Raw genomic sequence first — 22,304 nt, 5'->3', positions numbered from 1 at the left:
CAGCTCAGAGTACCGACCCTTCTTGGAGTCCCTGGAGGAAGTGCTGGAGAGCGTTCCTTCTGGGTGACTTCAATGCTCACGTGGGCAATGACAGTGAGACCTGGAAGGGCGTGATTGGGAGGAACGCCCCCCCCCCCCCCCCCCCCAACACCCCAGATGAGGTGGCTCAGGCAACTCATCAGGATGCCTCCTGGACGCCTCCCTGGGGAGGTGTTCCGGGCATGTCCCACCAGTAGGAGACCCCGGGGACGACCCAGGACTCTCTGGAGAGACTATGTCTCTCAGCTGGCCTGGGAACGCCTTGGGATCCCCCGGGATGAGCTGGATGAAGTGGCTGGCCAGAGGGAAGTCTGGGAGTCCTTCCTAAAGCTGCTGCCCTCGTGACCCGACTCCAGATAAGCGGAACAAGATGGATGGATGGATGGATGGATGGATGGATGGATGGATGGATGGATGGATGGATGGATGGATGGATGGATGGATGGATGGATGGATGGATGGATGGATGGATGGATGGATGGATGGATGGATGGATGGATGGATGGATGGATGGATGGATGGATGGATGGCCTCTGTTTTTTCATACATGTTGTAACAAACCAAATATACAGAATGAGACATGCAAATGTTAAAATGAGCTGGCATTCAGATGGTTTGGTGAACAGGACCACCTCAACAGTGGTAAGAATTATGTTTCACATCCCTCCAAACAACTAGCTGCAATTCCGTTTCAAAGTCAGAGACCTAACCTGCCATTGCCCTATGTGATGCATTTTAAAAAAACAAACCTCAAAATGACACTCTGCTGGTTGGTGATATCTAATGAATGCTCTCACTGCCGTGCTTACTTATGTGAAGTTGTTGAACTTGTTATTCTTTTTTTCCACGTTCTCATCTCACACTGTTCTGTGAAGGAGTGAGCAGTGTGATCCCCTCCGCCCGTGGCATAGATTCTCTCTCTAAATGTAAACACCTACAGTGCCACTGTGCTCATTCTAATTAAAACTCTGTCTGTCTAATGAGAGACGTGCCTGTCAGACCCCACCACTACTCATTAAATCACTTCTATTCAGGGCTGCTTTTACCCCAGTGCACATTGGGAACTAATCTCCTGTGCAAGTGTTTGTTTCCAGTTGTCTCTGGGAGAGTTTGTGTCTTCTGTTAAATGTAGGGCGGTATCTTCAACTTCATCATTAGCAATGGCAGATTGGATATACCCACATTTACTATTATAATATTTCCGCTCTAGTTTGGAAGTATGGTGCGTTACAGTGACAATAAGAAAAAAAGATCTGGACTTTGACTGGTTCATTCCAATCCACGAATAATCTCTTCCATTATAGCTCTGGCTTTATGTTTCAGGTCATTAATGTTTTGCAGCCTCCAACAGGTTTTCTTCCAGGACTGAAAATGTATCATATTGTGGCCGACCTCAGTACCAAGCCTCTCATCCAGCAGCCCTACAGTTAGGGGTGCGGTGATGTGTTTGTCCTTTGTGATGTCATCCTCTCTTTGTATCTTTGATGACTTGTCTCTCGCCACAGTTGTTGGCAGACGTCATGGAATAAGTTGTTGGCAGACGTCATGGAATAAAGACGTGTTCTTCCCTTCTGCCACAAAATAAACACAACCGGGAGGTTGGAATCTGCTGCATTAATTCCAACACACGTGAAAACGTGTTTGGCAAAAATAAACCTACATAGAGTACATCAAAACAAGGGTGATGAAGTTTAGAATACACAAAGAGACAAAATACAAGGACAAGCAGGGCAACATGTTGCAAACTGGCTTGTGAAGTATCATTATAATGTGTGTGCTCTTTGAATCCTGCTCTGTAGGATTCAGATTCTAGTGATTGTCTCTGTGTCCAACTTGCACAGTGTGTGTCAAGAATGAATTTGCAGATCCTGTCTCTTGTGCACAGTCAAAGACAGGCGCTTTGTCTCGGCATGAGAGATTAAAGCACAATTCTAAGTGCTACATTACCCTTTACCGCTGCTCTATGACATCATGACTGTGCTAATGGAAGAGTGCTACTTGGAAAAAATGGGGAATGTCTTAGGCTGTTTCCCATAGTTACATGTCTCAGTGTCACAGAGTTCTAGATAATAAATGCCTTGAATAACCTTCTTCCAAGAAAGTCGACAACAGATTTGGAAGGAGAAAAGATTTTCTGATAACAGCCTAATGGGACATTAAGATTAGACAACCTATTCATGTTACCGAAGAGAATTCCTCCCAGACCTCACAATTTATGAGGCATAGGTTGTGTTTTTGCTTCAAGCTACAAAGCCAACTGCCACACTCCTTCAATGTCTTGGAAAATCACATAGGAGACAAAAATGAATCACTATCATTGTCCCTGAGCTAATTCTTTTCAAGATTTGAAGTGTTACGGGGAAAATACGGAGGACCAGCAATCATCGCCGGCCGGCAACGTCACTACATGGAGCACTGATTTGTGAGAGAATAATTGAACTTCGTAGGCCCTATTATAACACCACGTGCATACTGATTATACTCAAATGCAAACCTAAATTGCTGCAACTTGGTAATATGCAGTATCAAAGTCAAAGTCAAAGTCAGCTTTATTGTCAATTTCTCCACATGCCAAAGACACACAAAGAAACCGAAATTTCGTTCCCCCCTATCCCACGGTGACAAGACATGGCTCACAACAGACAAACAAGTAAACAAGTATAACAAAAGCGTGCTGAATAAATAATGAATAAATAACACAACAATAAATAAATAAATAAGAGGAGCAGAAAAAAAAGGAGCAAGTGCGCGTACAGCAGACATTCCTGAAAATAGCGCAACAGTCCCGCACGCTACGCAGAAGGGGGTAGCGAGTTCAGGGCCCTAACAGCCTGGAGAAAGAAGCTGTTGGTGAGTCTGGTGGTGCGGGAGCGCAGGCTCCTGTACCTCTTCCCAGAAGGCAGAAGGTCAAACAAAGAGTGAGCCGGGTGACTCACATCTCTGGCAATCGAGGTTGCCTTGCGGGCGAGATGGGAGGTGTAAATGTCCTTCAGGGAGGGGAGCGAAGCACCAATAATCTTACCAGCCGTATTCACTATGCGCTGCAGGGCCTTCAAGTTCTGTTCAGTGCAGTTACCACCCCAGACAGCGATGCAACTGGTGAGGACGCTCTCAACGGTGCCACGGTAGAATGTAGACAGGACTGCCTGAGGAGCACATGCACGCCTGAGCTTCCGCAGGAAGTACAGGCGGCGCTGAGCTTTCTTTGCCAGTGACGAGGTGTTTGCGGACCAGGAGAGGTCCTCACTGATGTGCACCCCCAGGAACTTGGTGCAGCTCACCCTCTCCACCACAGCACCGTCGATGATCAGCGGCAGGTGTGTTGTGTGACCCTTCCGGAAGTCAACAATGATTTCCTTGGTCTTATTGACGTTCAGCAGGAGGTTGTTGTCCCTGCACCACGTGGTCAGAAGGTCAACTTCCGACCTGTACCGAGTCTCGTCGCCCTTCGTGATGAGACCCACCAGAGTCGTGTCGTCAGCAAACTTCACTATGCGGTTGTCGCTGTAGGTCGCAGTGCAGTCATGCGTCAGCAGGGTGAAGAGCAATGGACTGAGCACGCAGCCCTGGGGGGCCCCCGTGCTCAGCGTGATGCTGGCGGAGATTTTGTCGCCAACACGCACCACCTGAGGCCTCTGACAGAGGAAGTCCAGTATTCAGTTGCAGAGGGAGGTACTGAGGCCCAGCTCGTCGAGTTTGCAGATGAGTCGCTGCGGCACAATGGTGTTGAAGGCAGAGCTGAAGTCCACAAACAGCAACCTCACATATGAGTCCTTTCTCTCCAGGTGGGTGAGGGCCGAGTGGAGGGCAGAGCAGATGGCATCCTCAGAGGACCGCTTGGCACGGTACGCAAACTGGAAAGGGTCAATGGTGGGGGGGAGAACGGACTTGATGTGCTCCATGACCAGCCGCTCAAAGCACTTCATGATGATGGGCGTCAGTGCCACAGGGCGGTAGTCATTGAAGCAGGACGGTGCAGGTTTCTTCGGCACAGGAACGATGGTGGCAGCCTTGAAACACGAGGGGACGATGGCCTGCTGCAGGGAAACGTTGAAGATGTCCGTGAAGACACCCGACAGCTCCCCAGTGCAGTCCTTCAGCGCTCGACCCGGGATGTTGTCAGGGCCCGCCGCCTTACGGTGTCAATAGCGGCAAGCGCCCTCCTCACACCGTCGGCAGAGAGGCGCAGGGGCTGCTCATGTGGGGGGGGAGTGGTCTTCAGCGGGCAAGTGCTGTTCTGGGCGTCGAAGCGAGCAAAGAAGCGGTTCAGATCGTTCAGCAGACAGACGTCGCCCTCACAGCTCCTCGGCGCGGGCTTGTAGTCCGTGATGGTCTGAATGCCCCGCCAAAGGCTACGTGCGTCCTTGCTGTCCTTGAAGTGGGTGGAGACCTTGCACGAGAACGCCTTCTTCGCTTCTTTGATGCCTCGGGACAGGTCGGCCCTCGCTGTCCTCAAGCCAGCCTCATCCCCCGCTCTGAAAGCCTTGTCCCTTGTCTGAGGACAGCCCCCGTCGAAGCAGTCACGAAGTGCATCGGAGGCACCCTCAGGCCACACTCGAACCTGCCTCCGAACCGGCCTGGATGCCTTTACCAATTGTCTGTATGCGGGCAAAAGCAAAACGGTGAGATGGTCAGAAAGCCCCAGATGGGGGAGGGGGGTGGCTTTGAAAGCTCCCTTTTGCGCCGAGTAGACTAGGTCCAGGAAGCTGTCTCCACGTGTCGGAAAAGGAACATGCTGGTGAAGCCTCGGGAAAACAGACTTCAGGTTGGCATGATTGAAGTCTCCAGCGAAGATGGTGAAACCGTCAGGGTGCGCTGTTTGCTGTTCACTGACAGCCTGGTACAGTTCACCAAGCGCCGCGATCCTGTCTCCTTCGATGTTGGAAGGCGGGATGTATACCGCGACTAGCAGAATCGCGGTAAATTCCCTCGGCAGATAAAAAGGACGGCACTTAATGATCACAAACTCCACAAGCGGCGAGCAGTGCTTACATACCACCACAGAGTCCCGGCACCATTCTTCTCGGATGTAGACACATATTCCACCTCCTCGCGACGTTCCCCCTCGTACAATGGCACGGTCCGCCCGATAGCACGCTAGCCGCTCCAGATGCACTGCAGAGTCCGGAATGTTGTCACTCAACCAGGTCTCGGTGAACACGAGCACACAGCAGTTCCGCACCGTCCGGTATGTATGTATGATTTGGATCAAGATTGCACCCTGAAGCCTCAAAAGGGAACAAAAAAAGAGCACCTTTGGCATTGCCCCATGGAACTGCCCTCAACACTGCTCATATTCAAGCATCTCAGGGATTATCAAGAAACCTGAAAACAAGGTCAAAGACTTGAAGGAGAGCACCAAGCAAGTCAAACTTAACTTCCACTTTATCCCTGAGGCTCTGAAAATACTTAGAAGATAGTTGAAGCGGGCTCTATTGAAAGCTCCCCCGTTGGCATGCAAAGCTTTGCTTTTGATGTTAATTCCTTGAAAGCTGTTTCTTTAGCTGGGGATTAGTGTATGAAGAGCGAGGCTTACCATACTCGGGCTAATAAAGATGAAACATCGACAACACAGGTACTCATACGTGCACTCGCCCGGGAACAGCGTCGATAAGGTTGCCTTAATTATAGGGAGATCACCTCGCTTGGCTGAGTATAAGAATAGGACGACATTGTGTTCGAATCTCCTGGAGCGTTAAATGAGGAGGTAAAATAATACGTGGGACACTTCATTTTAGTTGATGCAGGAAAGGCTTCTTGCAATTGTTGGTATGCTTTTAGTCTTCCCGTGTGGGTTCCTCGACCCGATTGACAGTTATGAACTGTGTCCATTAGAGCTACTGATTAGCCGCCATGTATGTTTCAGAGTGAGCGACAGTGGTAGCTAATGATTCCGTGGAAGTAGGCACAGAATCACCACGCTGTGATTCATCCGCACGACGAAAAACCTCAGTGATTAATAGGTTTTTCACAAGTACATTCACCCTTTTCAATATTTGAAAGGGTTTGCCCCATCACTGAATCCTCTGCTTTGACACTTTAAGAAGTAAATTAATCAATTCAGTCACCCGCGCGACGCACTCATCATGCTTCCATGCACAATGAAAGCTTTTCCGCTCTTCCCTCACTTGACTATTTTCCAATAATCAACAGCGGAATGATTCTTTCCAGTAACCTGTATTTGCTCAAAGTACTGTGGAGGTATTATTGGACATGACTATACACAGTTCCCAGTCGTCCTGGCCAATCCTTGCCAGTTATGTGCTGGAATATATACCCTGTCAAAATGCAGGACAATATAATATTCCAGAAATGATCAAGTTTAGTTTGTATTTTTTATGCCACTTATATAGCGTTGACATTAGAGCAAAAATAATTGCAGTATATGAATATTTTTCCATGTAAGGTAAAATATTATCTGAAAGAGAATGAAAATTGTCTATTTACAGTTTTCACCTGCCTTAGCTCCGAGCAATACTTTTACTTTCTAATTGCATTTTATTATATTGCTGCAAATTGCATCATCGTTTTAGATTAGAATGCGAAATGTGAAATGGGAGACAGCCATTACTCCATGATGACATCAGATATGTTGAAACTGCAAGGCTTTGTTGAACCGTGGATGGACGGTGCCAATGTTACCTGGGGGGCAGCAGTCTCATGTCATTTTTCCAGGACTTGCGTTGAGCCATTTGAGCTTGTAAAAGGTGCCAAATGGCTCAATCAACATCTTTATGAGTGATGAAAACATATAGAGCATTGATTCCCAACTTTTACTGTACAAGTAAGAGCAAAATCAGTGCCTCTTTGATTCAACACAAATCGTATATCGCAGGAAGCCATGACTTAGTTTTTTGTATAAATGGAAGCAGCTAGGTTTATTTACAGTATTTGTGATTATTAAATAATAATTCTCTGACGAATGAAGATACATTTCCTGTGCTACCCCTAATAATCTCTTATGGCAGACTGCACCCGTTTTGGGAATAGCTGAGTAGAGTATGTGGGGTTTTTTTCTGCCAGTTTATTGGGCTCACCTTTCAACAAAGAACGTAGCATATTACCCAGCTGACAACAAAGTTGACCTTCATAATAATAATTGAATTTTGTTTGCGAGAGGTGTATGTTCAGATATAATTCACAAGATTCAAAGGGCAGCGGTCATATTAGTAAAGCATCAAACATGATCTTAACTTACAGCTCATTCAGAATGTCTTCACAGTACTTACAGTTCAAAAATGAATAAATGTATTGGACATCCTTCCTTTTATGGATGCTGGAGGCCACTGCGCAAATTGGAAGTTTCATGCAGCAGATATACCACCTTCTCCAGATTTCTCCCTTAAGACAACCCTGACTCACCGGTCTTCATAAAATGTCTTCAACTTCATGGTTGGCTTGCGTTCTGATAAGTACTATAGGAGCTATAATAGACAGGCCTGTGTGTCTTCACGTCATGTCCAACCTTCTTGTGGACTCCAATTAACTTGTAGAAAAAACGCAAGGATGATCAGGCTTCCCGTATTTTCCTACCATATTTTCCGCACCATAAGGCGCACTTTAATTTTCTCAAAATACGAAGGTGCGCCTTTTAATACCTTTTGTGTGGACCAAATTCCCAAATAGGTAAAGTTGTCCGGCTTCCGTATTATACAGCGTAATATGAAGACCCGATGTACCAATCAGACGGCATTACATTTTACATAGATCGCGGTGGTGAACCAATCAGAGGACTGTACGCAACACGTTGCGTACGTACCTCCGCCGTCATTGATAAATAAATACAATCGTTTGTGCAAAGCAAACAGCATTAGGACCCTCTAAAATGGCATAGATGATGAGACATGCTTACGAGGCACAATTAGACCTTTCTGGAAAGTCAGGATCATTGCAGAAGAGCAACGTGACAACGACGAGAAAGAACTTGGCATGTTTAATGGCGAATTTGGTCAACTGTTTAATTTGGATACCAAAGATGAGGACTTGGATGGATTTGCGTATGAATATCGATTAACAATAATGTGAGTACAATAGACTATATGGTTAAACAGTAGAATAAAGTACAACCGATCACACTGTCTCACATTTCAGATGGTCTTCTCTGACAAGTGAGAAATTAATCGAGGACATTTGGAATCACGCCATACATTGTGATGCAGACCCACCTCAGCAATAGTAAAAAACAGTCTCGTGTTTAGTGTCTTTGGGAAATGGGGAGTGTGATATCAGCATATTTACGGTTTCAGGAATAAAATTATCATGTTTACTGGACATGTAGTTGGAAGTTAAATAACTGGCATAATTAGTCCTTAATTACTGTAAAACTTGCGTGTTACATATTGGAATAGCTGATCGGCATCCATTAAAAAAAATGTTTATTGATTTTATCCACCGGCTTCGTGTCAGAACATGCATACATTTGCAATTGAAAGCTAACACTTGAGGGAAAGAAAAAGAGAGTGAGAGAGTGTTGGTTGTTGTGAGTGTAAATCAAGTTGAAAGGCGGAAGATTCATTGAGCTCAAGTCTTTGAATGAGGCAAATGCAGGACTCGACTCTATCATGGACGCACGCGCCTGGCAAGAAGCTACAAATCACAGTTGCAGCTATGTACTCTGGATCCCAATCACCCTGATTAAAACTATGGGTGGAATATATTCCGGGTAAAGAATACATGGTACAAAATGATAACAAGTCTGATACTAATTTGCATGCAACCGTGAAAATGTTGACATTGGTATAGTTTTGCATCAAACCAAAAGACAGAGTCATAGCTGATTGAGTTCTCTGTCTACCTTTTTATACTCATAAATTGACTTGTTGAGGAAGATGAATACATTTTCATCTAAGCAACTCCTCAGGCTTTTGTGCGTGAACAAAGCTAAAAATAGCACGGCTATTGATGGGCTGTCATATGCTCAACATTTGGTAAATGGTCACAAATGACATGTTCAAGGCCAGAGGCAATGTCCCTTTTAGAGCAAAAAGGCATGGTGCTGTTTGTACCATAATAGAGTTGACAGCTAGATAACGCCAATTTAAATGGAGTAAATTTACATTTGACAAGTTAAGTGCTACAAGATGAATGGCTTTGAACTTATACGATAATGCATATAACTCCTTGAGCACGCATGTGCGCCATTTTGAGTAGTTCTTGCATTTTTCTTGGGATTGGATTTATTTTTCTGAAAAGATGACAACACAAAGGCTCGGGATAAAAGCAAACTAACACCTTCTCGGCTAGTTGTTTGTGGATACTGTGCCCAATCAAAATAAGTGCTTCATATTGATCCTGCAGTATTTTTCAGCCCCTGCCTTTGAATCCAGCCATTAGTTGAACAAGGAAGTTAAACCCATTATCAGCATACTTCATCCTGATGACCACCATTTATTTATTTTCTTCATTGATAAAGCCTGCTGATATGGCAGATTGTTTGAATGCATTCATTAGGCATACCTCCATATCATCTAAGATTGTGTCTGAATTTTGACCTGATGAAAACTGCAATTATATCTACCGGTATGTCTCTCCTTGAATGATGCAAATTTGTACACAGAGTTAGAAGAAAAACAAATATAAAGGTGTTTCTAATTTCAAGTTTGAACATTATTTTATTCATAATGACTGTATTTTATTTATGCTGCTTTTATTGGGGCTTATTTAACTGAGTAAATGTCCCTAAAGATTTGACCAGTACATGCATATTCAGAATACAAGACGGTCATTTCAACAGTTATTCCCATGAACAAGAATTACAAGTGGTGTAATCTGTTTTTGATATCAGGTATTAATCCCGAAAATGTTAAAACCCAAATCCAAAGAAGTGTGAGGAGTTGAAAATGAGTGCTGTTTTTTCAGAAGTTGCATCATAGGCTTTACTAGTGCAAAAGCTTCTATACAGTGTGTCATATCATGTAATATTGAAGTGCCAAGATTTGAAGCTCCTGTCAAACCCCAGTAGCTCGGCTCACTCCCAATACGGAAAGAAGTTTGACACATTTTCTGACATTGTGTAAAATTTACACACCCCATCAAACACTCATTCCATACGGGGATTATTTCTCTTAGGTATTTGCATATTAACTGGACGTAACTTTAACTGCAATTGGCAAACTGAGGGTAGAATATGCTTGCATATTTCCAATAAAGTGGAATATAATCATATATACAGCGTAGGATAAATACTAAACAGCTCTCCAGCAAATAAAAGAAAATGAATGCCCCATTTAAGCAGGCGGCCACCTACAACGATCGGACGGACATAGAGGAGTATACTGACTCTGTTTCCTCTTACATCACGAAGTGCATCGATGATGTGACTTGCTCAAAATCCGTCGTCACTCGCGCGAACTGGAAGCCGTGGCTGACAGGGGCTGTCCTCAGACTGCTGAGGGCCAGGGACAAGGCTTCTTTGGGTGTCTTTGGCATGTGGAGAAATTGACAATAAAGCTGACTTTGACTTTTAAGTCGTTAAAAGGATGGATAGAATTAACCGTATATGTAAAATAGGCAGTGAACAGGCACATAGGCACACAAGTGCACGCATATCCTCCACTTGTGCCACGATCCATTTTCCTTGCAGCAGGAGAGAAAGTGCAGTGTATTTTCTGAATGACAGTTATTGTTTGCTGCGAGATCCCCACTGAACATTCACCTCACAGCAGAGTAAAAAGGTGGGCAGAAAGAATTGCCTCCAATGCTGCCCACCCAGGCAATCAACTGTTGGAGGACTTGTGGGAGGTGGAATTAGTCCTTCTTCACTGGCTCTGCCGACTGCTATGGGAGTTTCTATCCACAATACTTGTCAGATGGGCAAGCATGCTGGAAAACATCTGTCAACTGACTGACTCCATTCAAACCTTTATGCTTCAAATATAGAGGGTATAGAGGGTGGGCAAAAGTTTTGCAACTATTTGGCTATTGGTTTTTAATCTGCCAAAGCAGTTTTGGTGTCTGTACGCGTTACATCACTTTGGGGGAGTTTGGTGCCAGGGGATATATTTGTGCCACATCCATTGGCATAAGGGATGCTATAATTTATATCTTAATATTAAGTACTCATACCATGTTCCATACCACTAACATGCATACCTTTCTCTTTTAAATAATTCACACTCTTCCCACTGTTGTACATTTTATATTTCTATGATTTCCCTTTTGCAGTTATAAAACAACACAGACAACAGCATGTTTTAAACTGTTTCATTCTTGAAATTAGTGTGGCTTCCTGGTCGTGAAACTGGTGAGTTATTGAAGCTAAATAAGTAAATAAATAATCTCTCGGCATTCAGTCATCTAAATGTGACCCATTTTGTTGGAAATTAATTTGCAAATTAAATTAGAAAGATTTGATTTATATGTTATAGACTTAACCTGAGGCATTGAACAGTTATAAATTTAGTCAATAATCCATTTTGGCATGTTGTGACATTGAGGGATTCCAGCTAATTATAATTGGCAAGATAAAGTACTCCTCAAACCACTCAATGTGGGGTAGAATTTCAAGAGGGAATATATTATCCAAAATAGAATTAATATATACAGCAGGGAACAAACCACCTGATCAACATCACTGTTGTCATAAGTTAACAGTTGGTCAGCAGCACTCAGCATTTTAGTCCCAACCAGTTCACTAATCCAGGTTATCACATTAACCTTTTAGAATCATTTGCTTGTTATTCCCATTGTATCCAAATACACTATTTGAGTACAGTATCCACATGTCAAAATGATTATTGAGTTCCATTTTTCGAAAGAAAAAAAACAAATAATCTGATGTTTATTATTCTGTGCAAAACATTGCTTCCAGCGCCACAAGAGTCGAATATTTGCATTTTGGGTTACACAGTGTCAAGTATAATGGGCTTTCTGAATCTACATAATGTATACAATTACATATTACATAGGATTTTCCCAGTCACCCACCCAATCATCATAAAAAAACATTAGACATGTGCTGACCTCTACAGGTACAATCCTGCCTTGCAATCTTGACAGGCATCACTTGAAACTAAAGACAACATCCCAAGCTCTTACTCAAATTACAAATAGCCGTAATATAACATTTTGCGAGAGAAATTGCATGCAGGTATGCATCCAGAGATATTTCACAACAGCATACCTACAATAAACCAGATAATGAAAATGATATCAGAATTGGGGCACAGCCAAAATGAAGCGGCGAAGCTTGAGGGAAGCTGCAAGCTAAAGTGAATAACTGGGCTATCATCCTCTACTCCTGACAAACAACCAGAGGCTTGACTGAATTGGGGAAAATAGAGGAGGAGGAGAGGTGCCTCGTAGGCATCAGCACACAGAGTGGCGATGACAGCCTTTAGGACATAAATGGCAGCAATTGAGGGTAGAATGAGGGTCGGTGGAAGGAAAAGAAATTCCGGTGCAACATCCATTGACTGGCACATGAACCCTGGGTGGGCTTTTGTGCAAAAGGTTCTCTCATCAGTTGAAGAGTTAATAACTTATTGGGCGAATGACTCGGGTCTGTTGAAAGAGGTAAACTTGAAAATGTATAAATCTTTAGCATGGATGTGCCAAAGCTTTTGCTTTCCCAAAGAAATGAAAAGCCGCTTGTTTCTATATCTATTTTTTTTATTGATGTATCAATTTATTTATTCATAATATTAGTTAACTTGCACAGTCACTTCTGACACCTGGTACCAGCGCAAAGCCCACTACGCTGCATTTTATCCAAACTGCCAGTAGGGGGAGACATTTTCACACAACATTACGTATGTAAAATGATTGCAGTCTATTACTGTCATGACAAGTGTGCAATACTGAGGACATGAAAATAAACTTCCCCATCAGAATCATCATCCTCTATCTCCTCCTCCTCATCTATTATTATTATTATTATTATTATTATTATTATTATTATTATTATTATTATTATTCCTTAGTGTTTCAATCTGTAAATACAAACATATTTGTTCAGAGCCGGTCTAATCTTCACCTTGGGGGATGTGTTGCGTTGTGTATATTCTTGACGACCAGAGCTGCTGGATTAATTTTATTGCTCTGTAACAGTAGTTATTTAGTACCTTCTATTCTAATTTGCAACATTTATTTTACACGTGGACACAATAATAAGCAGGGTACTTGGGATTGTTGATTTTCTGACGGAAAAGGGCGCCATTTTAAGTGGGCTGAGATAATGATAGGTTTCTGTGGAGTGGAAAGGAGATACTGAAGTAATCACAGGCCACAAACAACCGATCACGTTAGAAAACAAATATGTTTTAAGGAAGCCAGAGAAAACCAACACAAGCATGGGGAGACCATGTGAAAAACACATAAGAAGGCACTTTAATTTTAGAGTACATTTATACTGCTTACTGTGCTTATACTAAACTTGTACTTACACTACCGTAATTTCCGGACTATAAGCCGCACCGGACTATAAGCCGCACCAGCTAAAATTCAGGGATATTTTAGTTTTTTTCTTACATAAGCCGCACCGGACTATAAGCCGCACGTGCACATGAGTTTTTTTACAAAGAAAGACAGTACACAGAAAGCCGTAAAAATCCATAAATACGCCGCGCCGCCATTTAAGCCTCAGGGTTCAAAGTAACCTTCTGAATAAAATGCATTAAAAGTTCACATTCATTACAACTTGTTTTTGGTGAGCAAAATGTCAGAAGAATTGAATTTAAATGCTGATTGATTGGGTTTTAATACAATGCAGTTGGTCCAAACAGCGCCACTGCTTTGTGTAATCTCTGAGTCACATGGCAGAGTATGAAAAAGGGTTTAGAGCCCTTTGACGCAGGTCACCTAGCGTGCATTCCTACTAAAGCTCATAATAGTCACAAGCAACACAGACAGAATAAGCAGCAGCCATAGTAGTGTTTCAAAATAGTATTTTTGTTGTTGTTTTGTTCTTCAAGATACCGCACAACAGTGGTCCACAGCCTTTTTGCGAGTGTATAAAAGTGATCAAATCATCACAAAAATCACGAAAAAATCGTATATAAGCCGCACCTGACTATAAGCCGCAGGGTTCAAAATTTTGGAAAAAAGTCGCGGCTTATAGTCCGGAAATTACGGTAAGTATACTTATACTAAATATACTTATACTTAATTATACTTATACCTAGTATACTTATTTTATACTTGTACTTATACTAAGTACACTTATACTAAGTATACTTATATTTATACTAAGTATAAGTATACTTATGATTAATTCTACGTATACTTACTTATCCATACTTATACTTAGTATACTTATACTAAGTATACTTATATTTATACTAAGTATACTTATACTTAATTATATGTATACTTACTTAAACTTAGTATACTTATACTTAGTATACATATAGTTACTTATATTTATACTTTCACTTACTGATACTTTATACTTATATATATTTAACATCACAACACGCCAACAAATCTAGACACATTTATCATGAACCACAAAAAAAGGAAATACCTGTGTGCTCTTCATCATATCATACCAAGACATTAGACCCTGATAAGGATGTAAAGCAGTGGCTTGTCTTGACAAAGATCGCCTTAAAGCGCTTTTCTGACTAATACATTTGGCTGGTGTGTTGTATCGCGGAGACATCTGCTTGTCGGCGCGTTAATTGTTTAGCCCCTGCATATCTGCCGGTGACCTCAATTGTGCTGTAATCTCCAGTCAAAGAGCGATTCTGCTTTCCTCATGTGTAAATGTGTTTGCATTATCTGCTTTAAAGTGCTCCGCCTTAGACTACTAACTACAATATAAATTCAGGAAAAAAAGCTACATGACTTAAGAAGCAAGTAAACCATGAATAATTTGTTGAAATACTTGGTGAAAATCCAAGAATAAAGGCACATATTTTGTTAGTCTTTTCATGCAGACAATGAACACAAGGAGAGCAAAGGAGCTTTATTATAGGTAAGAACACGGGGATCGCGGCAGATGAGTGCAAGGACATGCAAGAGAGACTCGCAGTAATAATAAGGCAAGTCACGCAGAGAATGGGGAAACCTAACCAGGAAATTAAATTAAACATATTGAGGTATAAAACTCCAGTCCAAAGTCAAGTTTTACTTTTGCATCCTAGGTATGAAATCATGTATTATGTGGTTTCTATTCTATACTTAATAGACTAGGTACTTTTTAAACCTCCATGAATGACAACACAACATGCATAGGATGACAGTAAAAACAGGGTCGGCAGCGATGTGGCAGCGAACAAAGCAAGATATTCCTCATCCATCACCTTCTTGAATAGAATTGTTGTTGTCAGCAAGACTGATAGACTCATACAACCGAGCAAACTGAGACTCCACTCAAAATCATATGATACAACAGGCTTGATAAGTATCATCAGTATAAGTATTATAAATCCACTTAGAGTAAGAATGTGCTTTATTTCAAGTGGCAACATCATCAGGTTACATGCAAATTGATTCGTAATAAAACAAAGCATGATATTCCAGCCATCTATTTCCCTCCATGGTGTTTGTCTGCCAGCAGTGACAAATTACAATGTCATGTTTCACTGACATTGCCTTAGGTGTGCGTGGATTTGCAAATGACAAAAAAAAGTTTAAAAAAAAATATCTCTCTCTCTCTCTCTCTATATATATATATATATATATATATACACACACACACACACACACACACACACACACACACACACACACACACACACACACACACTTCTCGTTCTTGACCAGGAAATGAAAAGGAAATGAAGATGTAAGGTAAACTGAATACAAACCTGATATTTTGTAACTCATCCATGTATGCAGTAGCCAATATGTAGGCAGATATACAGAACTCCTAATCTGTGTTTTAAAACTGAAATTAGATTTTCTTTATATTGTGTCAGCACTAAAATCATAGCATTGCAACAAATACTCAAGAGGGAGTGCTCAGCGATGGCAATTGTTATTAAGACCATAACCAGAGCAGTCAATCATTTGAGAAGGACCGTTTTGCTTATGGCATGTTCAGAGAAGGTAGTGCAGAAAATCTGGAGTGTGATGTTAAACCATCAATTCAGAATAATTAGTTGGACTCAAAACACACGGCATGCTTTTAAGACCATTTTAGCAGTACACGCATCAAATTATATTTTATGCGAAAACCGATTAAGAGTAAGAAGCTGCAGCAGCATGGAGCCCAACCTTTTTAAATCCCAACGTTTTAAAACTGAAAATCAGTTCAAGACAAAAGGATTGCGTTTCTACTTTTGCCCTTGAGTGAGTGAAAGAGGGATATTGTCCGTGTGTGTGTGTTGGAGAGCGAGAAGGAGTGACTGACAGGGAGATAATCTCTTTTGTATTTTTGATCCCTAAATGTGGTGGTTGTGTCCCCTTATCTGAGCTACTTAGTTGTGCAGTGGGTAAGTGATGCCATGCACTTAGGCCGTGAAAAGCAGGTCAATATGACCACTGAGAGGAAACCACATGTGCATTACATGGATAGCCTTGGGATTATTTCTCACAAAATGTCTTAATTCCTCTGTTCACTAATGATCCCGGGAAAATGCCCTCTAATCTCCATTCCATTAATTAAAAAGAGCATGAGCCCGTGGAAAACCTTGCCATCTGCTGCCGTTTCACTGCTGCAGACAGATTGTGTTTTCAGCGTTCAGCCAGGGTAACAGTTTTTTTTTGGGGGGGGGAGCAAATGGGTCGAGTGTGTGTTGGGTATACGATAAACAGATAAAACTGCTCTGTTGAAGAGATAGTAGTCTCCTATGTGTTGGAATGTTCTAAAATACTCACAGTTCACAACATACCTGCACAATCTAATGAATTCCAATGGATGCTGTATTGCATATGATTATTTTAATTGTGATTTATATAGCAATATTGCATATACGAAATCCTCAAATGCTATACTATTTATAACCTCTACAAATGATTACCACATTGGTCCATTAATTCCTCTTTGAGCATTATTATCTTTTTGAAGGCATAATAGTCGAAAAGATCCGGATGGTGCAGTAGGTTTGATGAATGCCCTCACATTGTTTTCACTTAAAGCCTTCTCAGCAGTTTTTTTTTACATTGTATTCAGACTTCCCAGAATCAGAATTATAATTATACATATAGTTACAATGAATGTAATTGCTTTTATAACTTGAATGGTGGAATTTTCAAACCTTGGGACTGTGACATGAGTTGGACCGGGCTATAATAGGCAGTAGAGATCCAAGCAGATGTCATTTTGCCCCCAAAAGAAACAGTGAGGGCCAATGATACGAGGGTGCGCGCACACACGCACGCACACACTAATCTGCGCAAGCCCTCCTGTGAGTCCGCCCCCCCTTTCTTTTCTCTTTTCTCCTTGCTCTCAGGCAGACAGGAGCCGCATCAGTCCCACCAATGTCAAGTTTTTCATTGTTTGCCCTCCAAACTGCATTGTGCGCAATTTGGCCTCAGCGTCAAGTTTTGATGGGAGTTGAGAGCCAGCCTCCAAATGGACACACAAGAGGTGAATAGGAGAAAGGTGTGCGTCAAATGGTCCATACTTTGTGGTTTTGCCTTGATTGTCTTGTTGGACTCGGCATGTGGACAGATCCGCTACTCCATCCCAGAGGAGCTGGAACATGGCGCCTTTGTGGGAAACATAGCCGAGGACTTGGGTTTGGATTTGGATAAACTCTCTGCGCGAAGATTTCGCATCGTTTCCGGTACCAGGAGGCAGTACGTGGAGGTAAATTTGGAAAACGGAGTTTTATTTGTAAACGAGAGACTAGATCGCGAAGAACTGTGCGAGCAGAGTTTGGCGTGCTCTTTTCATTTGCAAGTGGTCATCGAAAGCCCTCTGGAGCTGTACAGAGTTGAGGTAGAAATTCTGGACGTGAATGACAACTCCCCGAGCTTTCCGTGGACCGAATTTAATCTAGACATTTCGGAATCTGCATTACCGGGATCCCGCTTCCCACTCGAGAGCGCGCAAGATTTGGACGTGGGTTCCAACTCGTTGCGCACTTATTTGCTGAGCGTCAATGAGCATTTCACTTTGGACATCCAGACAAGAAGTGACGGCAGTAAATTCGCCGAACTCGTTCTCCAAAACCCGTTGGACCGGGAGCATCAGAGCGCGCACCAGATGGTTCTGACAGCGGTGGACGGAGGTTCTCCAGAGAAGTCCGGAACTGCGCAAATTGACATCACTGTTTTAGACGCCAATGATAACGCGCCAGTGTTCGATCAATCTTTCTATCGAGTAAGGCTGGCGGAAAACGCAGCAAAGGGTGCAGTTGTCATCAAACTCAACGCCTCCGACTTGGATGAAGGAACCAACGCAGACATCACCTATTCTTTCAGCGGGCACGCACCCATCAAAGTGCGCCAGCTTTTCGTAGTAGACGCGCGCACGGGGGAAATCAAAGTCAAAGGGTTGATCGATTATGAAAAAGCAAGGATGCATGAAATTTACATCCAGGCAAAGGACAAAGGTCCGTCCGCTGTCGCAGTCCACTGCAAGGTGCTGGTGAACGTCTTGGATCGGAACGACAACCTCCCAGAGGTCATTCTGACGTCCGTGTCCACGCCTGTTCACGAGGACGCGCCCCCTGGCACTGTTATTGCTGTCATCAGCGTCACGGACAAGGACTCAGGGGAAAACGGCAACGTGGACTGTGAGATCCCAAATCTGATCCCCTTCCAGCTGCACTCTTCTTTTAAAAACTACTACACGTTGGTGACAAGTGATTTTCTAGACAGGGAAACAGTAGCAGAATATAACATTACTCTGACTGCAAGAGATATGGGCTCTCCGCCTTTATTTACAAGGAAAACCATTGTGGTCCAAGTGTCTGATGTGAATGATAACGCGCCTCTATTCAAACAACCCGCTTATACTGTCTACTTGACGGAGAATAATGCACCGGGGGCCTCCATCTGCTCTGTGACGGCACAGGACCCAGACTACGGCCAGAATGCATACCTGTCCTATTCGATAATAGAAGTTGACGTTCAAGGGATGCCCGCCTCCACATACGTCTCTATCAATTCAGATAATGGCAATATTTACGCCCTCCGGTCGTTTGACCACGAGCAGTTAAAAAACTTTCAAATCACAGTGCGAGCTCAAGATGCTGGGTTCCCACCTTTAATCAGCAACGTGTCAGTGACAATATTTATTTTGGATCAAAATGACAACGCACCTGTCATTGTGTCACCTCTTCCTCAAAATGGGACACCCCCGGTTGAAGCGGTGCCAAGATCTGTGGATGCTGGCTTCCTGATCACCAAAATACGGGCGGTGGACGCCGACGGGGGTCAGAACTCACGCCTTTTTTACCAAATGCTTCAAGCAACTGATCCGAGTTTGTTCAGCGTGGCTTTATACACAGGAGAAATTAGGACAATACGACAGTTAGTAGAGAAAGACCCCACAAGGCACAGATTGGTCATTCTGGTGAAGGACAATGGCCAAGTCCCCCTCTCGGCCACGGTTTCCATCATTCTGTCAGTGGTTGACAGCCTGCCAGGATCTCAGCCCGATTCGGGTGACCTGTCACCGAGCACCCGTCACAGCTCCAACTTTAGCCTCTACTTAATCGTGGCTCTCGGCACCATCTCCTTCACATTTCTAGTGGCTATCATCGTCATTGTTACAGTGAGGAAGCTGAAGGACAGCGTGTCCGACAAAGAGTCCAACTTTCCCCCCACAAACATCTGCTGCTGCTGCTGTCGCTCTGTGTCACCCGGCAACACCACCGACACCTTCAAAAAGTCCAATTTGAACATCAGAATGCCAACAGACTCATTCGGGTGCACAGAGGCGAACAGCAACGGCGCGCTCCCGCAAACCTACTGCTACAAGATGTGTCTGACGCCAGAATCCTCCAAAAGCGACTTCATGTTCCTTAAACCATGCAGTCCGGTGTTGTCTATTCGACAGAACAATGCCAAGAACACGGACTACCTGACATCTGGTTGGAGCGGACTGGACCGTAATGATCTGGCCAACAACAGAACTTCAACTCAGAAAGAGGTAAAGCACACAAAATACATTTATAATGATGTGATTAAACAAAGTGGGGCATGAAAAAAATATGTAGCTTCTATAATTCACACATTATATACAGTACACAGTAGATGTTGAACTTTGATTTGTGTAAATCATGAGTAGGATGCATCACAATGTGGAGGTGCCCCTGATGAGCTGCTAAGTTTGCAATCACGTTCATGATTTATTCCATTAGTCATTTCATGCACCCCAAGTGGTGTGATAGTTCACACCAAATCAATTTGTCTCTCATTACTTCATAATGATCTCATTAGGGTTTGCTTTCTCTGACTCCTCAAGCGTATTCGGCAAATTACAAACCTGTGAAAATTGTTTTTTTTTTTCAACTCTGTTCCAGAGCCGATTACTACCGAATCCTTATTTACATATTTGTAGGAGGGGGTGCAGCCACAAAATTAGCATCATTTGAACATTTTTGTTTTACTCAGTCAATGGTATGACGGCTATGTCAATTAGCTGGATGATAATTGCATGTCGAAGAAGTTTTTTTTTTTTTTTTTTTCAGCAAGCTACAGAGCCATTGAATGTCAAGATAAACAAAGAAGAAAAGGGCACACCAGTCAAGCAGAAAACACATTTGTTCTACTTGAGCGACTTATTGATTTGCATTTGCTGTGTTTCATCCATGCAGCTAAAGTATTCCAGCAAGGACTGGACCTGGACCAAGAATCAACGCAATTCAGCATACAAGAGGTGAATAGGTCAAAAGACGACAGACAGTGTGTGCAAGTGCCAATGTGCACTGCATGCAGACGATACCAAAGTTGTATTTTTATTTCTACAGGTATAGTTCTGGAAATATGGAAGGCACACTAGCTCGTCCACAGCAGTACAGTGCTGATGAGTATTTCTGCTCTGTGACACCACAGTACTGGACTTGGGGAAACCGTATAAGTGGTGAGTGTCCCTTCTTAGTCATGTAAGTGCAGTCATACAATTGTCATTCTCAATGCTCATTTTCACAGACTGCAAGATGTCTCTTCAAGATGAAACCGATCCTAACTTCAACTGGACTTCAAAGTACACACAGCCTCAGTCCGAGGCACTGGACTACCAGCACAACGTGTATGTTCCCTCAGAGGCGTCAGACTACCAGCACAATGTGTACATTCCCGGCACCACATCTGGCTACAGCACACTCAAGCTTGCACCTCGAGGTGACCTAGATGTCTACAACACGTTTTCTACTTTTGGGAAGAAAAAGAAATTAATCTCTAAATATGAACAGACGTATGGAAAAGATGGTGGCCTCATAAGCAGTAGCGGTTTTGAATAAGACACCGACCTTTCTGGTCACGCTGTGTAAGATATATTTGTACCTAATGAGTCTCTTCTCTAAAAAACGATTGTACAGGATTTTAAAAAGGAATTTGCTGTAGTTACAAGAAAAGAGGCTTATATTAGGGCTTACTTGAAAAAAATGTTGTTTTCCCAGTTAGTGTCCAAAACCTACAGCCCCAAATTGATTGATACTAATATCAACAGAAACTGCTGACTCCTCAAGAAGTGTTGTTTTTGGTGGAAAAGTGGTGTCTTAATTTCTCTGAGTAGTTATGACTGTTATTTTTCATATCACACACAAATAATTATACAATTAAAATGGTGATGATCCTTCTGTGGCTTTTAGGCTTGCTAGATTAAAATTGTTGGTTAAAAAATACAATACAAAATCACTTATAAATGTGTTCTAAAATCCAGATTGTCATATCGTCTGTATTTAGTCTCCATGATTCATCATTCTCATCATACGTGTTCATATACAGTAGAAATGTTCACTTTGTACAAAGTGTGTTGTATAGCATATATATTCTATTAATAAAATTCACATTCAACCTTGCGTGTGATGTTTTTACATGCAATACTTTTACAGCTAAGCCTGACACTGTAAGTAGTGTGATCGATCATTTTGCCACTGCCAATAACAAAAGCTCAGTGCAGTGCATCACTCACTCTGCAGAGGAGCTAATTGGCTGCAACCTCATCATGGCCATGTGCTCCTCCAGATGCAAAAAGGTTGTGGCCGAGCCCTCCCGATGTGGCCAGAATGTTTCTGTAATACCTAAATATGTCACTAGATGGAAGTACAATATAGGCAAATAGAGGCACATGCCCCAGAATCTCTCATCAAAATCATCCCCGTTGTTGAGCTTTAGCGCTCATGCAGGCACACGCAATGACAAAGAACTAATGGTTGCCATGGTTACCTCAAAAGAAAACTCAATATACTGTGTGCTTTATCTTG

The 22,304-nt window shown here is 42.7% G+C and overlaps 1 protein-coding gene across 2 annotated transcripts; it reads left to right on the top strand.

Annotated features, from left to right (window-relative positions):
• Window positions 1–15,891: 15,891 nt before the first annotated feature.
• LOC125982110 (protocadherin-10) lies at window positions 15,892–21,899 on the top strand. Of its 2 annotated transcripts, XM_049742342.2 has the most exons (5): window positions 15,894–17,512; window positions 17,597–20,026; window positions 20,694–20,755; window positions 20,847–20,959; window positions 21,028–21,899. In XM_049742342.2, the coding sequence occupies exons 1-5, from the start codon at window positions 17,498–17,500 to the stop codon at window positions 21,336–21,338; spliced, it is 2,931 nt and encodes a 976-aa protein (XP_049598299.1). In that variant the 5' UTR covers window positions 15,894–17,497; the 3' UTR covers window positions 21,339–21,899. The 2 variants fall into 2 exon arrangements, with proteins under 2 accessions (XP_049598297.1, XP_049598299.1); XM_049742340.2 differs by having other exon boundaries at window positions 15,892–20,026.
• The last annotated feature ends 405 nt before the right edge of the window (window positions 21,900–22,304 follow it).

The sequence above is a fragment of the Syngnathus scovelli genome, chromosome 15 (assembly GCF_024217435.2).
Source record: "Syngnathus scovelli strain Florida chromosome 15, RoL_Ssco_1.2, whole genome shotgun sequence".
Lineage (NCBI taxonomy): Eukaryota > Metazoa > Chordata > Actinopteri > Syngnathiformes > Syngnathidae > Syngnathus > Syngnathus scovelli.
Note: the sequence above shows the minus strand (reverse complement) of the source record. Positions and strands in the feature narration are given on the sequence as shown.

Excerpts from the sequence above, each read along its gene's own strand:
- LOC125982110 (XM_049742340.2), top strand. The coding sequence starts at position 17,498 with ATGGACACACAAGAGGTGAATAGGAGAAAGGTGTGCGTCAAATGGTCC. Across the intron at positions 20,027-20,693 it reads GAACTTCAACTCAGAAAGAG|CTAAAGTATTCCAGCAAGGA; the intron begins GTAAAGCACACA and ends TCATCCATGCAG. Across the intron at positions 20,960-21,027 it reads TTGGGGAAACCGTATAAGTG|ACTGCAAGATGTCTCTTCAA; the intron begins GTGAGTGTCCCT and ends TCATTTTCACAG.